This window comes from Neophocaena asiaeorientalis, unplaced genomic scaffold, assembly GCF_003031525.2.
Source record: "Neophocaena asiaeorientalis asiaeorientalis breed wild unplaced genomic scaffold, Neophocaena_asiaeorientalis_V1.1 scaffold43, whole genome shotgun sequence".
NCBI lineage: Eukaryota > Metazoa > Chordata > Mammalia > Artiodactyla > Phocoenidae > Neophocaena > Neophocaena asiaeorientalis.
The window spans coordinates 15,425,811-15,441,422 of NW_020173674.1; the positions used below are offsets into that span (position 1 = coordinate 15,425,811).

The 15,612-nt window shown below is 55.6% G+C and overlaps 1 protein-coding gene across 1 annotated transcript in view; it reads left to right on the plus strand.

Moving 5' to 3' along the window:
• Positions 1 to 117: 117 nt before the first annotated feature.
• Positions 118 to 15,612, plus strand: part of ALX4 (ALX homeobox 4) — a 39,714-nt gene continuing 24,219 nt past the window's right edge. The window contains exon 1 of the mRNA XM_024749454.1: positions 118 to 574. Within this exon, the coding sequence (XP_024605222.1) occupies positions 118 to 574 (457 nt within the window). The remainder of the gene's footprint in view (positions 575 to 15,612) is intronic.

The following is a 15,612-nucleotide window of genomic DNA, read 5'->3' on the forward strand; positions in this document are numbered from 1 at the left end:
GCCGGCGCGGAGCGCACAGCCACCGCCTCCTTGCCTCTCCAAACTCCCAACCAAGGCGCGCGGTGGCGTCCTCGCGCTCTCGCTCGCGCCCCCGCCCGTCGCCCGCCCAAGCCAGGCATGAATGCTGAGACTTGCGTCTCTTACTGCGAGTCGCCGGCTGCTGCCATGGACGCCTACTACAGCCCGGTGTCGCAGAGCCGGGAGGGCTCGTCGCCTTTTAGGGCATACCCCGGCGGTGATAAGTTCAGCACAACTTTCCTGTCGGCTGCCGCCAAAGGGCAGGGATTCGGGGACGCCAAGAGCCGCGCCCGCTACGGCGCGGGGCAGCAGGACCTGGCGGCACCCCTGGAGAGTGGCGCCGGAGCGCGGGGCTCCTTTAACAAGTTCCAGCCCCAGTCGCCGGCCCCGCAGCCGCAGCCGCCGCCGCCGCAGCCGCAGCCGCCGCCGCAGCCACCCGCGCAGCAACCGCATCTCTACTTGCAGCGAGGCGCCTGCAAGACGCCCCCGGACGGCAGCCTCAAACTCCAGGAAGGCGGCGGCGGCCACAACGCGGCCTTGCAGGTCCCCTGCTACGGTGAGTGCACGTGCGGATCCCTCGGGCTGGGATTCCCAGGACCCAGGGCTTCGGCACCTTCAAAACCCGTTCGGCTTGCGGGAGGCAGGAGTTGGCGGGTTGGGAGGTGCGGGGCCGAGCTGCGTGTGACTTCGGGTAGGAAAACGGGGATCGACCGCTCCGAGGAGACCAAGGGATACCTCCTGCTCCCTTCAGATCGCTCGGCGGAGGGTGCGGAGCGTCGGCTATTAAACTCAACGTGGAGTCTGTTTCTCCCTCTTCGCCGTTCCCCCAAACCACTTGCTTTGCGCTGCCCGCCGGGCCGACTTTGAAGCGGATGCTTCGCACCCGCTCAAGGCGTGCGGCGGGAAACAGTCGCAGCGCAGCGCTCGGGCGCTAGGCTCCGGGGCTGCCAAGGCCTCGCTCCTCGCCGGCTAGGGGGCTCCTCGGGCGGCGCCGCAGGTGGGAGCGTCGCAGGTGCGGAGCCCGGCCGGGAGCCTGGAGCGCAGTCGGCGGAGCGCGCCCGGGATGCCGTGGAACCGGGGCGCCACGCGCGTGCGGGTCCAGAGACGCCTGAGGCCGCGGAAGACCTGAGTCGAGGTGGTTCGCGGCGGGCAGGCGGGCCGACCAGAGTTCCCGAGCGTTTCTCCTTCGGCGATCCCCAGAGGCGGCGGCCTCGGCAATGGTTTAGGACCGACCGGCTGGAACAGAGTTCCAGGCGGCGCAGTGCTGGGCAAGAGGGAAGGCTCTGGGTCCTGATTTGGGCCCACGGGGAACCTGAGGCCTAAGTGACCTCCAAGCCCCCTTGAAGGCGGCCTCAGGACGCAGGCCTGGGCCCTGAAGCGCCGCGACCGTAGTGGAGGAGAGAGCCTCTCAAGGGTGGCCTGAGGCCAGAGCAGCTGAGGAGCCTGGGCATTTTCTCCCGCAGAATCGGCATTGGTGAGCCCCAAGCTGGCAGGGAGAGAAACTGAGAAGGGAGGGGAAAACGCCTGGGCTAGGAGCCCCGGGTACACACTCTCCCCCTGCGGCCTTGGCCTTCAGGCAGGGCCCCGGAAATGAGCTGGTTCTGACAGGACAACGGCTTTGGCTGCACTGATCCAGGCCTGACGGAGAGACACCAGGCCTGGGGACAGAGGTGGGACATGGTGGAGGCCTTGGCGACTGGGATAACCTTAGGAAGCAACGCATGGGAAACGCTTTCTTACACTCAGCCTCTACCTGGCTCCCCACAGGCTCAGAATCAGTCCACTAAGTGGTCGTTGACACGCACAAACATTCACACATACACTTGACTACACTTGGACTCTACACATACACACACAACCACTTCCTCATGTGGCTTCGCACAGGGCCACACACTGTCAAATCCACAGGACAGACGGAGCAGATTTAGAGAGACCCGGTGGCTGTCCCCACCTCCTCCACCTTTCCTCTCCACCTTCCTGTTGGAATGAGATCAGGCACTCGGATCACAGACACTCACAGCTCTACACAGGTGCTCCTTCCACACTCAGGTGGAGAGGGGCTCTCGCCCTGTCCACACGCACCAGCCTGCCAGCCCCGGGGGTCAGGCTCCCTCCTCCTGGCCTCACCCAGGCCCCTCCTGGTCCCTGTCCTTTGGGAATGTTAGGTGTGAGCCAGCCGAGGACTGAGGGACCCGTGGAGGTTCGCTGTGCGGAGCCAGGGGACTCGCATGTTTTCTCTCCCACCGCACTGATTTTTCATGTGTTAGAGAAATTCACCAGTGAGGCTTCTGAGGAGGCTGAGTTAATTAGGCAAGGAGAGATCCTGAGCTGCTTTCAAACTCTCATTTGGAAATGTCTTCGGGTTCAGAGGGAAAAGGGAAAGAGCTAGACCCCTCCCAGCACTGCCTCTGAGCCCTGCTGGGCCCCCACTGCCAGCCTGCATAATGTATCCTCTACAGGCAGTAGCCACTGGGGCAGCCCACACTGTGACCTGAGAGTAAGAAATCCCTCTAAAGCCCTGTTTCCTCATCTGCATCACGAGGAGATAACAGTGAGGCCTCATGGGGTAGTAAACGTTCCCCCACAGAGCAAGAGTCTAGCATCCCCGCTCCACGTTTCTACCGTCGGCCTCTGTGCCGTTGGAACCTGTAAGCACCCAATTGTGAGGACAGGGCAGGCCCCCGACCTTGTGCTAGGCAAAGCCAAAAGCTACAGGTAGAGACAAAAGGCAGCTGGAAACACCAACAGGACCCCACTTCCCTGATGCCCAAGATGGAGGCACTGCTCAGGGCAAAGCCACAAACAACAAACAGCTCTGCTTGTTCTCTCCCTTCTCTTAGCAGCTGCTGTTTCTCTGGCCAAGAGGAGATTTCTGGCTCCTGTAGAAAAAAAGCTAGGCACATTAGGTCCAAGAGGAGGAAACCGAGGCACCAAGAGGTGAGGTTCTGATCTCTATAGAGGCAGCTGGGAGGAGGGCCTCTGCAGCGGGCTCTCTAGATGGCCAGCAAGCAGGGAGACTGAGACACACGTTGACATGGTTCTCTTCCACACTTGTGAGAGCATGTACTCCAGAGGGGGGGAAATGGGTCTAAGGCAAAAACCTCGGATGTCCCCAGGAGCTGGGGGAAAGGCAGAGGCAGACATGGCTTTGGTGCTAGGCTTGCAGCGGCTGATCTCAGCCCCCACCCAAGGGAGCTTTGACCTGGCAACCTCCTTCCCGGCTCTGTTGGTCCCCGTCCCCACCCCCCACCCCGGGCAGGAAGCCAGTTCCTCCGTCTGGGCAACTGCACCGAGCGGAGGAGAGGGTCCGAGGTCTCCTTTGGGACGTCAGCCCAGGGAGCCAGTCCTTGGGTCCAAGCGCTCCTTGGAAAGGTGCGGGTTTGGGGGCTGTGCTGGGGCCACGGCGAGAGAGCCTGGGGCAGGACAGCCGCCTCAGGTCTCCAGTGGCGGGGCTTCTCGGAGATAAAAAGCCTTCCCCGGCCGCAGACGTTCCCTAACTGCGACTCCGTTTCCCCATCGGTACTAAAAGGGCGACCAACAATGTAACTCCACAGTCCCCCCTGTGCAGAGACATTCGCGCTTTTACTATAGAGCCCCTCTGTGTCCTCGCGTGTTGCAGTCCCGACCCCGTCAGGCTCCGGGTTCGCACTTCGGCCTTCCGAAGTCCCTGCCCGCTGGCCCATCCTAGGCCGCATGGGCCCCAGGAGACACGCCAGGCTGGAGACCGACGTTTCTCAGCCGTGCGAAGAGCCTCCTCGCCGCGGGAGTAGGGACCCCGGCACCTCGCTCCCAACGCGGACGACTCTCCAAGCCGCCGCTTGCGCGGCCCGCCAGGCCTTGGCCTTGCGCCCCGGAACGCTACCGAGAACGGCCCTGCTACCTCCTTCTCTTTCGCTTTCGATTCGGTGCACGCAGGTTTTCGTTGCTAGCCCACTGCTACCTTCCCATCCAGCCGTCCGCGAAGGCAGCGCTCTTAGCGCAGAGGTCTTGGGAGACGAGGGTAGGGCCGGAGACCCCTGGGGCACCGCCGAGGGGCTGGTCTTGATTTGGCGAATTAGACGCAGAGTTTGAATGCTAGAGATATTTATTTTCTCCCACCAGCACAATCCACACACCACAAAATGTGTAAACTCCTCCTGGGTCATATTCGAATTTACTCAAAGAACCGGGGTGTGTTTTGTGTAAGAGAGACCCCCCGCAAAAAAAAGACAGCGAGAAACCGAGGCTTGCCCATTAGCCGTAAGAGCCCGTGGGTGATTGTGGGATGATGGAGGGAAAACTCAAGCCTGGGAGCTGTGACGTCGACCCCCGGTCAATTTTAGGGGTGGGGGAGGAGAGGAAGAAAGATGCTTTTAATTTTTTACTTTGTTCATTTCTATAACCTCCAGTCTGCTCTAACAGTCCAGCCTAAACACATACAATCTTATATAGGAAAACAGAAGGCCTGGATTAAAGGTGTAGTATTATTTTAAATCAGTCGATGGCCACAAAGTTTTCTTTATTATAATTTATATACAGTGAAGTACACAGTTAAGTGGAAAGTTTGAAGAATTGTTATGTACGTGTTTGCTGTATAACGACCACTTGGATCAAGACACAGATCATTTACGTACTGTATCTGTAAACGAAAACTTTGGGTGGGGGGATTTTTTTTTTAAGTTGATGTAAGGAAATTTCAGAAGAGACTTCAGGGAAGCCAGAGAGCCTGCCCCCCCCCGCGCGCCCCCTGTTCGCGATAGCGGCGTTTCTTGAGTGGGCTGACCTTGTACTCCCGGATTTGCGCGGTCCCTACTCTTCGAGGAAACTAGGGGCTGCGCCGGGAACCTCGCCGCGCAAGGCTCTCATGAAGTCGCCGAAGCCCCGAGTTTTGCCCGCTGCAAAGAGGGGCCACAGCAGGAAAACAAGTTAAAAGTACCATACATAAATTTTTGCCGTAGTCCCGAGAACCTTCGTTTCAGAAAGCAGCTGGGCGCTCTTTTCCGTGGGTATACCTTTTCATCTTGGCCTCAGCTCCTTTCTCTCTTCCCGCAAGTCTGCCCTCGGCTTTGTTTTGGTGGCAAACTGAAATATGAAATGGAAACGTAAGGGCCTTTGCATGTTGGTGTGAAAGGAGGTTGGAGTCCCGGCGTCTGTGTGGGGTTCGGGCTTCTCCGCCGACCCCTGGACCAGGGTGCCCGGAGCAGCAGGCAGGGAAAGAATGTGAAAACTGTCGGGCGCCCGCGAGGCTCCGAGGGCCTGGGATGGAGAATGGGGAGGCTGCGCTGGAGTGGGTGTGCCTTTCACTGCATGGAGAGGGGAGTTGGGGGCCGGATGCGAGAGAACGCTTGGCTGGAGAGAACTCTCAGCTCCCCCCACCCCCAGGAAACCGAAGGACCTGGGCACAGGCACTGTTTTGGGTGAGGCGGTGAGATCGAGGCTCTGCATCGGGACCTCGCCTGCCAGGTGCCACCTGGTCACGTGCTCCCGCAGCTACGGGGCTCACCAGGCGTTGTTGAGGTGGCAAGGCAGGTCGTCAGATTCGAAAACCAAGACGGGGGGGACTCAGCTATGGGCTGATTATCACCCAGCAAGTTTAGAGTGAAGGACACTGCCCCACCCTCGCCCTTTGCTCCGGAGCTGGGGGTGCCACAGGCCAGCCTTCTGTTCAGACTGGACAGTGAGAAGAGGCCCTTTTTTCAAAACAGGGCTTTTCTGGAGAAAGAGGAGGCACTTCTGTGCGGCCACCAAGGCCTCCCAGCTGTAGGCTGGTGCTTCTGAGATCAGAGTTACTGGTGGCCCCCAGGGACCTTCCATCCAGAGGTGCAGCCCTGTGCCATCTTCCCTAGCCTACACACGTGCAGGTGGGCGGCAACACCCCCGACTCCATTCAAGATGCTCCTTCTTCACCCAGTACAGGGGTGCGGGGTAGCCCGGGGCAGCTAATGCCATGCTGCCTGGAAGCTGGTCTCCCTACAAAGGCTGGGCTCAGTGGTGTGACAGAAGCCTCCAGTGTGTCCAGGGAGGTGTCGCGGGAGCTCCAAACGCACCCGCCCATCTCCAGTGCATTCTGCCACTGACCCTCTTCTCTACCCCATCCCACCCCAGACCGGCAGCACCAAGGAAGAGAGGGAGCGGTGGAAGGGGAGTTGAGGCTCAGTAGAGAGGAAAAGAGATACGCAAAGAGGATGCTCAGAGCAGCAAAAGGCTGGGGAATGGGTGGCGATTCTGAGCAGCGGGCAGTTTCGGGCAGCTAGAAGGGACAACGCGCGTGAGGAGAGGAGGGTTACTGGGAGATACCGGCGGGTAGAGGGGGCGCTGCAGGGGGTGCCACTGCCTGTTTTTCCCGAGGACCACGCCGCGTGTACTGGGGACCACAGGGTCGGGGCTGCTGGGTGCGGGCGACACTGCGCTTTGGAGAAAGAGAGGGAGCCAGCGCGCGTTTCATCGGATTCTTAAAGCAGATTGTCTCAGAGCGGATTCTCCTTCCAAACTGGGGGTCCCGAAACCTGGGCGTCAGCCCCAAGCACCTCGCAGATGGACTGCCAGGGACCCAGGTCGGGGCAGAGCAGCAGGTTCTCCGAGCTCTCCAAGGGCCATGACGGAGAAGACTGAGAGGCTGTGGAGGGTCTGGGCCGGGCGCGAAGGTCCAGCTTGGCACCCGTGCGAGGCAGGACACACATTCTGGGTTGAGATGGCGGCGGGTCTCCACCACGGTGTTCTCTACTCCCTGCATGGCCTTGGGAAAATCCCTCCCCTTTCTCTTTCCCTTTTAGGTCCGAATTTTAGTTCTGTGAAATGCAGGAGTCTGGATGATTTCCAAAGGCCCTCTAGGGGTTACTGTGCTGGTACCAGTTTGGACCCCCCTCACCCTGTTTCCCTGCCCTCGTCACCCTTACATACATTTTTTTTTTTTTTTTTTTTTTTTTGTACAGGAGAAATCGGGGTAGAGTGTGTCGGGAAAGGCTTTCCTGGAAGTGGAAATATGTCCTGAGGGTTTCCCGGGGTGTGCTAAGGGGCGCAGGCACCAAGTAGGCAGCAGTTCTAGGTCAAGTGGGCAGGCGGCCCTAGAGCATCGGAAGTTGAATGCAGGCTCTAGATTCCATCCAAGCTGGGGCTTCACTATGGAGAGGAGAGAGGGGCTGGTGTCTTTTTGCTCACGAGTGACCAGGCTCAAGTTGGGGGCTCAGGGGTTCCTGGCCCCTCCACTACTCCTGTCCCCTGTCTGCACCCATCTCCCCTATCTTGGCATTTACTGATCACCTACCACGTGCCAGACCTTCTCCTAGAACACACCCAGCGAGCGGCTCCCTGCTATCCTATACCTTCTGTCCTTCCAGGTGTATACATTTGGGCATAGGAAATGTTTCCTGGCTGGAAGGATGAATGAAGAATTGGTGTCTCATTTGGAGTGTTGCCAGAGTGTGGTTAAGTGCCCCTGTGAGCATTTCCCAGTACCTTGGCTGGTGTGGGTGGAGGCCTGGGGGTTTGTGTGAGCGCATGTCCATCGTGAACGTGGAGCAGTGTGCCCCGCCCATACTCATCGGTCCGGTCCTGCTCCCAGGGGGATGCAGGGGACCATGCATACTAATTTGTGTGCGCTCCTATATGGAAGGCATGCGTTCCCCAGAGTTTCCGAGGGTGCAGCCAGTGTAGGTGAGCCGTGTGCGGGCGAGGGTGAGCACCTGTGCACGATCCCGGACACCGCACCCCCCTACGCCCGCCCCAGAGACTGCGCGTGTTGTAGGCTCTGCCACCAGAGTCTCGGGCCAGGAGGCGGTGACGAAGAGCCTGTGTGTCACGGCCTGTGGCCTTCTCCGTCGCTGGTCGCGGCTTCTCAGGGAGGCTGACTCACCGAGTGGCAGGCAGAGTCCCCCTGTGGCCAGCTGGGGCTGGGGCGAGCCCAAGCGTCTTCCTGGGGCCCTCACCCAGCCCACCCACACTGCAGCGGGGCCTCCTCCTACCTCCACCTCTTGAATGTGCCCGCGGTCCTGTGGGGCTGGCTGTGGAAGAGTCCGCACCATCCTTATGCACATTGCAGATCTCACTTAACAGATGAGCAAACTGAGGCCTAAAAAGAAGTGGATCCCCACAGACCAGTGGGAAGGGGGGAACCACTGCTGGGGGCAGGGGAAGAAGGAGTTGGAGAGTGTCCGCCCCCCCCGGCCCCGCCCACTGTCTCCCTTCGCTGTAACCCATCCAGTAAGCCGCACAGTCTGTGCATCAAACAGGGTAGATGTTTGCAGTCTCCTCCTCCTTCAGAAATAAGGTGGGCTCCACCATGAGCTCCTGGGGTTGCCGGGGCAACAGAAGGGCACCCGGTGGGATTGCAGGAACTCATCCCGAATGTGACCCAGTGGGGCAAGGACTCCTGCTCTCTGCTGGGCTCCCTAAACCAGGTTTTCTTTCCTAAGTGCATGGAAACCATGCAATGAGAGCCCAAGTGGGCTTAGCTGAGGCCACATGACCGACTTCCTCCTCTGAGGTTGACCATCTGCCAGACTGCGGACATCGGTTGGGTCTAGAAGCCTGGTACTCAGCCCTCCAACGTGATGGGTCATGGTGTCAGGGTGGGTGCCCCACCTGGTCCCAAATGCCCTGTTTCACAGGGAAGGGGACTGAAATGCCTAATTCCAGTTGCTCACCAAACTTTGCCTGTCCCTGTGCCAGGCCTCACGGGGGATTCTGTGAAGCCCTGGACGCAGCCCCTGCCTTCAGAAGACAGACTAGTGACTTGGCTGTTTGCAGTTCACGGGGCGGTGCTGGGAGGGGGAAGCCCAGATTCAGGCTGGGCAGAGACGGGCAGCTTGGCTCACCTCACTCCCCCTGGTGGGTGGAACCTCGCCCAGGAAGGTGAGGGCTCAGAGAGGTTGAGGGAAGTTGGGGGTTGCCTCAGACCAGCTGGATCTCCTCTGCTGGCTGAATAGCTGGCAACTTCTCTCTTCTCTCCTTTTCCCCCTCCATGCCTTCTCTGTAGGTCAAGAGATCTGGCTTCAAGTATTGGCTTTTCCCTGGAAATGGCCCTGTGCCTTTGGAACAGCCCCCTTATCTCCCGTTCCACTCAGTTTCTTCATTTGCAAAAGGGAATCTGTTTGGGCCTGCCCTGCCTACGTGGGAAGGGAGTGTGAGGATGCAGAGAGGTAGTGTGCCTGCAGGTATATCCTGCAAGGTCACGTTCTCCACCTGGGAGGACTAAGGGCCCCACCCCCTTAGTCATCTTGCGTGTACTAAGGTATTTTGAATGGGGGGGGCAAGGTTCCGATCAGGTTTCAGAACTTTGGTGCCTCCTAGATATGTGGGCCTCCCTGATATCCAGGGGTCTCCCTGGCCTTGTCTGCAGCCCCACCACTCAGCCACATTGACGTCTGGCTCACACCCCAGCACTGAGCTGGGATGGCTCCGCGGCCCCACTTCAAGGAGGGAGCTCATCGAAGGGCAGAGTAGACAAGGATGCCCACGGTTCTATGCACAGATCTCCTTTCAGGGCCTCACTCTCCCATCTGAACCCCCCTGCCTGGGACTAGTTGATTTCTGAGGCCCTGGGGTTCTGCGCTCTTCCAGGCCTCGTTGTACCAAGAGGTTCCTCGGTCCAGCGTGCCAAACAGGAAGAGTCTGGCGGTCTTGCCTGACGCCCTGCCTCAGGACAGGGACAGCGAGGAAGTGAGGCTGATGGGGTGTGAGGCAAAAGGAGGTTAGAGTTGGCAAGTAAGGCCTCTGCTGCTGAGGACCCCGTGTGACAGCTCATGCTTCTTGAGCACTCCTGCCTGTGCCAGTGCGCTTCCTGGGTGTGATTTCACGGAATCCCCATCTCAGCCCTGAGAGAGAGATCCTATTATCATCCCTATTTCAAGGATGAAAGCAGACTCATAGAAGATGAGTAACTTGCCCAAGGTGGGACAGCTCGGAGGCGCAAAGGTGAGTACTTGACGCCCAAGGGCTCTGAGAACCCAGAGGGCATCCTTTTGTGCGACGACCCTAATTAGATTTGAGGTCACTCTCATTCTATCCCAGATGATATGGGATTGAAAGACTGGGTTTTACAAATATGGCCCCCAAAGAGTTTCTCTCATCTTCCCATCTGCGGATGCAGTGGCAGATGGGAGGTCAAGGATGGGCTTGGTGCCTGGCAGGTTGGAGTCTAGACCTGACCTTTGCCCTTGGGCCCAGCTTCTTCCCTGTTCAAGTGTCCTGCTGCGCTGCGGTGAGAACACGGGGCCAGGCACTGCGTCGGGACCTCATAACTGTTTTGAGGGATTACTCCTTGAGTTCCCGGAGGCCCCAGGAACGTGCCAGAACCTCTGGTCAGGGCAGGGTGGAGCTAAGGACCCTGTGTGGGAGCAAACAATGGGGAAATACCTTCCTCCTGGGGAGGATGAGAGACTGCCGTGAGGCTTCTGTCTGTTTTGTTTCAAACTTTTCCCAGAGCCTGGAGAAGGGCTTGCTCTACATGGCAGGTGCTCAATGAACATTTGGGAGGGAAGGAAGGAAGGGAGGGAGGGAGGGAGGAATCAGGATGTGAAATGCTAGGAACTCTAAAAATCTTTCTATCTTCTCTTCCTTCCTCCTTCTTTTGAATCTGAGCCTGGATGAGAACCCAACTTGTAGTTCTCTTGTACCCTGGTGGAAAATAATTTATTTCTCTCAGGGATCCCTCTGGGGAGTGGGAGTAGGGAAGTGTTGGGTCGCCCCGTTTTGCACAAGCCTGGAGTCCTCTCAGCCTCTGGCAGTTAGAGGAGCACCTTTTCCCCCCCACTGTTCTCCTTTGCTGTCACCTCCAAGGCCGCAGCTAGGGTCTTGCTGCTTCCACCACACGCACTCCTCTCAGGTCTCCCCCCTTCCCTGCAGTGAGTTCTGGGCTCCTGGTTCTTCCTGCCCCAGGGCGACAGATGTTCCTCCCTGGGTATCCCATCCACTCAGCCCCGCCCCACCCCAGGATTCTGAGATTCCACACCCTCAAGGGATGCAGCGCTGTGTTCCGGCCAGGGTGCCGTCCTGAGCTTACAGCCCAGGTGAGAAGAAACATTTAGACCTGAGCCTGGGGTGGAGTCAGCACTCAGCAGGTGGCGGCCACCACTATGCAGTGAGCCAGGCACTCTGGGAGGCGGATCAGAGAGGTGGAGGAGACTCTAATGGAGTCTGATGGAGTTCCTCCTGCCTCTTTAGAGAGGGTATTGGGCATAAACAAAGCTGTGAGAGGTGCCCTGCCAAAGGCTGCCCCTCCCATCCAACAGTTCCTGCCGGGTTGTGCCTCTGTGTCATCAGGCGTGGAGCACTTGGCAGTGAATGAGTTGATTCCCGCCCACGGGAATGTGAAGACATGGGAGTCCTCAGGAAGAGTGCGAATGGACTGAAACTTAGTGAGTACGGGCATTTGAGATGGGCCTTGGAGGTTGAATAGGAGCTCACCAACTAAACGAGCTGGGAACAGCACTCTAGACTCAGCAGATAGCACTTGGGTCAGGGAAGTACACGGAGTGTTTGGGAAAGAGCAAGTGTGTGGCTTGCTGGGGGCATGATGGACACAGGCAAGAATCTGCCTGAGGAATGACAGGGGCAAAACCGAGAGGGCCATTTACTTTCTGGTGAGGTACTCAGACTTCAGGGAAGCCCCTGGAGGCCTCTGAGCAGTGCAGTGAGAGGCTGAGACCCCAAGCTTAGTGTAGCCTCTTTTAAAATTCAAATCTTTATTTTAGTTAGGGATAATTTTTATTGTGGTAAAATATACATAACATAAAATTTACCACTTCGAGGATTTTAAACGAACAATTCACTGGCATCAAGTACATTCGTAGTGTTGTGTAACCATCACCACTATTCCCAGAACCTTTTCATCATCCCAGATGGGCCCATTAAGCAATAACTCCCCATCTCCCTCTCTTCCCAGCCCCTGGAAACCTCTGTTCTACTTTCTGCCTCTGAATTTTCCTACTCCAGGCACCTCATAGAAATTGAATTATACAACATTTGTCCTTTTGTGTTTGGCCACTTGTATATCTATTTTTTTTTTTTTGCGGTACGCGGGCCTCTCACTGTTGTGGCCTCTCCCGTTGTGGAGCACAGGCTCCAGACGCCCAGGCTCAGCGGCCATGGCTCGTGGGCCCAGCCGCTCCGCGACATGTGGGATCTTCCCGGACCGGGGCACGAACCCGCGTCCCCTGCATCGGCAGGCGGACTCTCAACCACTGCGCCACCAGGGAAGCCCCCATTTGTATGTCTTATTGGCCATTTGTCTTTCTTCTTTGGAGAAATGTCTATTCATATGCCCATTTTTGAATTGAGTTGTTTGGCTTTCGTTGTTGAGTTGTAGGAGTTCTATGTATATTCTGGATAGTAATCCTTTATCAGATATGTGATTTGCAAATATTTTCTCTATTCTTGTCTTTTCACTTTCTAGATGGTGTCCTTTGGATGCACAAAAATTTTTAGTTTTGATGAAATCCAATTTATCCATTTTTTCTTTTGTTGCCTGTGCTTTCATTGTCATATCCAAGAAATCATCGTTAACTCCAATGCCAGAAAGAATTTCCCTTATGTTTTCTTCTAAGAGCTTTATAGTTTTAGCTCTTAAGTTTAGGTCTTTGATCCACATTGTTAATTTTTGTAGATGGTGTAAGATAAGGGTCAAACTTTATTCTTTTGCATGTGGATATCCGGTTTTCCTAGTATCATTTGTTGAAAAGACTGTCCTTTCCCCATTGAATGGTCTTGGCAGCTTTGTGGAAAATCAATTGACCATATGTTTGAGAGTTTACTTCTAGGCTTTCTATTCTGTACAATTGGTCTGTCCCCGGCATGGCCTTCTGAGATGAAGGTCCAGAGTTGCAGAATATGGGGAACCTCATCCCGTTCAGTCCCTCGCCTCCAGGCCAGAGCCTGACCAGCCAAAGAGATTCAGCTCTGGGACACACTTGTTTTCTAGGAAGCAGAGCTGGTGAGAAGGGGTGGTGGGCAGAGCTAGTGGTGAGGGCGCCAGCGCCACGACCTCGGCCTCTGAGCAGGCCCCTTGCTGTTTGGGAGTCCCCATGTCCTCCAGCTGACCCTCCTGTGAGGACATGGCCTTAGGGGAAATTCTCCTGTGCTCTCAGTGTCCGTACACCGCCTCCTGAGAGGACCAAATCTGAGACTACTCTTTTTGGTAAGGTGATCCCAGAGCACTTTCCCCATGGAGCTGGGAGGAGCTCTAGGAGGGAGGTCCCCTGTGCACGCCCCGCTGGCTCTGCACTGTTGGCCCTGTGAATATCTTGAAGATTTTCTATTTGATTCTCGAGGCATTTGCTACCCCCTGTCCTCTGCCCTCCATCCCAAGTGCTGTCCAGTGAGTGGCTCAGCCAGGGACTAGATAGTATTCTACACCCCGGTAGGTGACCAAAGGCGAGGGGGGCTCTGCCCCCCACTGTCACTGCCGGTGGAGCTGTGGGAGCCCCAAAGGGGGCTCTTGTGAGGCCGGTGCTTCCTGCCTTGGAATCCCCCAGCCCAGTTGAATAAACAGAGGCCTAGACTCCAAGCCAGGTGCCCAAAGGCAAGTAACAGGCACAGTGTGTAATGTTCTTGGAATCCTGTAGAAACTGGGTTCATCCTACAATTCAGCTGCACGGGCTGCCTGAAGCTTCCGATGCCTTGGATTCGGTGAGGCCAGTGTAGCCAGGACCTGGGAACAGATTTCAGCCTGTCTAGCTGAGTGACCTTGGGCAAATTAGTTGACCTCTTTGCCTCAATTTCCTTATCTGTAGAGTGGGTATATGAATAATATCGTGAGGATTAAATAAGATGATATAGGTAAAGAGCTTAAAACAGTTCCTGGAACAGAGCAAGTACTCAATAAATATTAGCTGTTATTTTTGATAGGATTTTCCTGGAACTTCGAGTAGGTGAAGCCGGAAACTTTGACAAAGAGTTACGGTTGACTTGAAAGCATAAAATTGGAAAATGAGCAATTTATTACTGAGTCCACACTGTGTGGTTGACAAAATGTTTTAAAATACGGATGAGTGATGAAAGGGGTGTAGGCTGGCTGTCTGCCTAGCATGGGGTCAGGAGGGATCGAGGACGGGAGAAGGGTGTCCCCGGGCCCCTCAGACCCTTCAGGCCACATCTCTCCAGGCTGCTGGGGAGTTTAGACTCCCCTTCCCTAAACTCACGGTAACTAACCGCTCGTGGACCAGCCTCCTTGTTTGCTCAGCATCAGCTGTGCACCAGGGATCAGGGGCCGCCTTGGAGAAACACTGCCCGAGCCGAGGCAGGTGGACAGCCAGGGCCGGGCTTTACCTAATAAACTGTGCAGGACTTAGCCCCTCAGAGGAGATTACACGAAGCCATTTTTGTGCTACACAAAGTACATTCTCACTGTTTCATGGGATGATTCATTTCCCTGAGGAGTACTGAAAAGAGATGTACTCATCACATATCCACTGCTGTTTTCTTGGTAGAAGGTACACACCGTACACTTTAAAGCAGAGACACATTTGACATTTTGTTCAGTCCAGATGAGCAGAAGGCAATGAAAGAATCATTCTTCAGCAACACGTTTGTTGCAAATATTGGAATATTGAACATTGTTTATACTTATTACACGTGATGGGCAAAACACTTGGACCCCACCTCCTCCAAATCCCAACCATTTAGATGGAAGCTCTAACAGCTTAGGTATAATTTTGTTCTAGAGATTTTGAATTTGTAACCGTTTTGTAATTTTAAAGATGGAATTTTGTTAAGCCGAGATTGAATAATCTTATCCAGCCTTATCAACCTCAGAAAACTTTAACTAGCAGTTTCACAATTAATTCAGCCCTTATTTTCCCCTTCTTGTCCAAGGAGAGAAACATCTTCTTGCTTTTTTGGCTTGTAAATGATTCTTTAGGTTATGAACACAGCATGAACGCATCTGGAGGAAGAAAACACTTGATTTTGGTGGAAAAAAAATTCTCTCTAGGCCGATGTGGTCATTCTGCAGGCTGAGACCTTTAGTTGTTTAACGAGATTCATCTAATTCAGAGGGTATTTGTTGGGTGCCAGATGTGGGGACCAGAGCTTGATAAGATGTTTTCCCTGTCCATGATGAAGATACTGTCTAATGGTGGAGGCTGCCATGCATCCACACTTGCAATGCTTTGTGAAAAGTAATCTAATAATTAGGGGCCATTAGGGGAGTTCCGAGGAGGGCATGGCAGGAAATCCATAAAAAGGAAGTGATAATAGACTAGGGCCTGGAAAGGTGACCTGGGGTTCCCTGGGCAGAAGGGCCCCCAACATAGTACTGAATCACCAAAGTTGATTTCTAAATGACAGTAGCAGTGGTGGTGGCATCGGTTACCTTTCTAGAACAGTCCGTCTCTCCACTCCCCACCCCCAGAGAGCTTTCAGGTGGTATGATGGTTAGAGGGCAGCAGATGCTCCCACAGAGAAAATTCTTCCGGAGCCGTTAAATATTGGTGTGCCTCCACAGGAAAGTTGTCCAGATGCTCCAAGAGTGTGAGTGGGAGTGGGGTTTTTATAAGGAGCTCACGACTGCTCTGACCTTTGTCAACTGGTTTGTAAGCCACACTGTCTTCAATGCAGTGATTAAAATTACAATTCTCGGGCTTCCCTGGTGGCGCAGTGGTCGAGAGTCCGCCTGCCGAT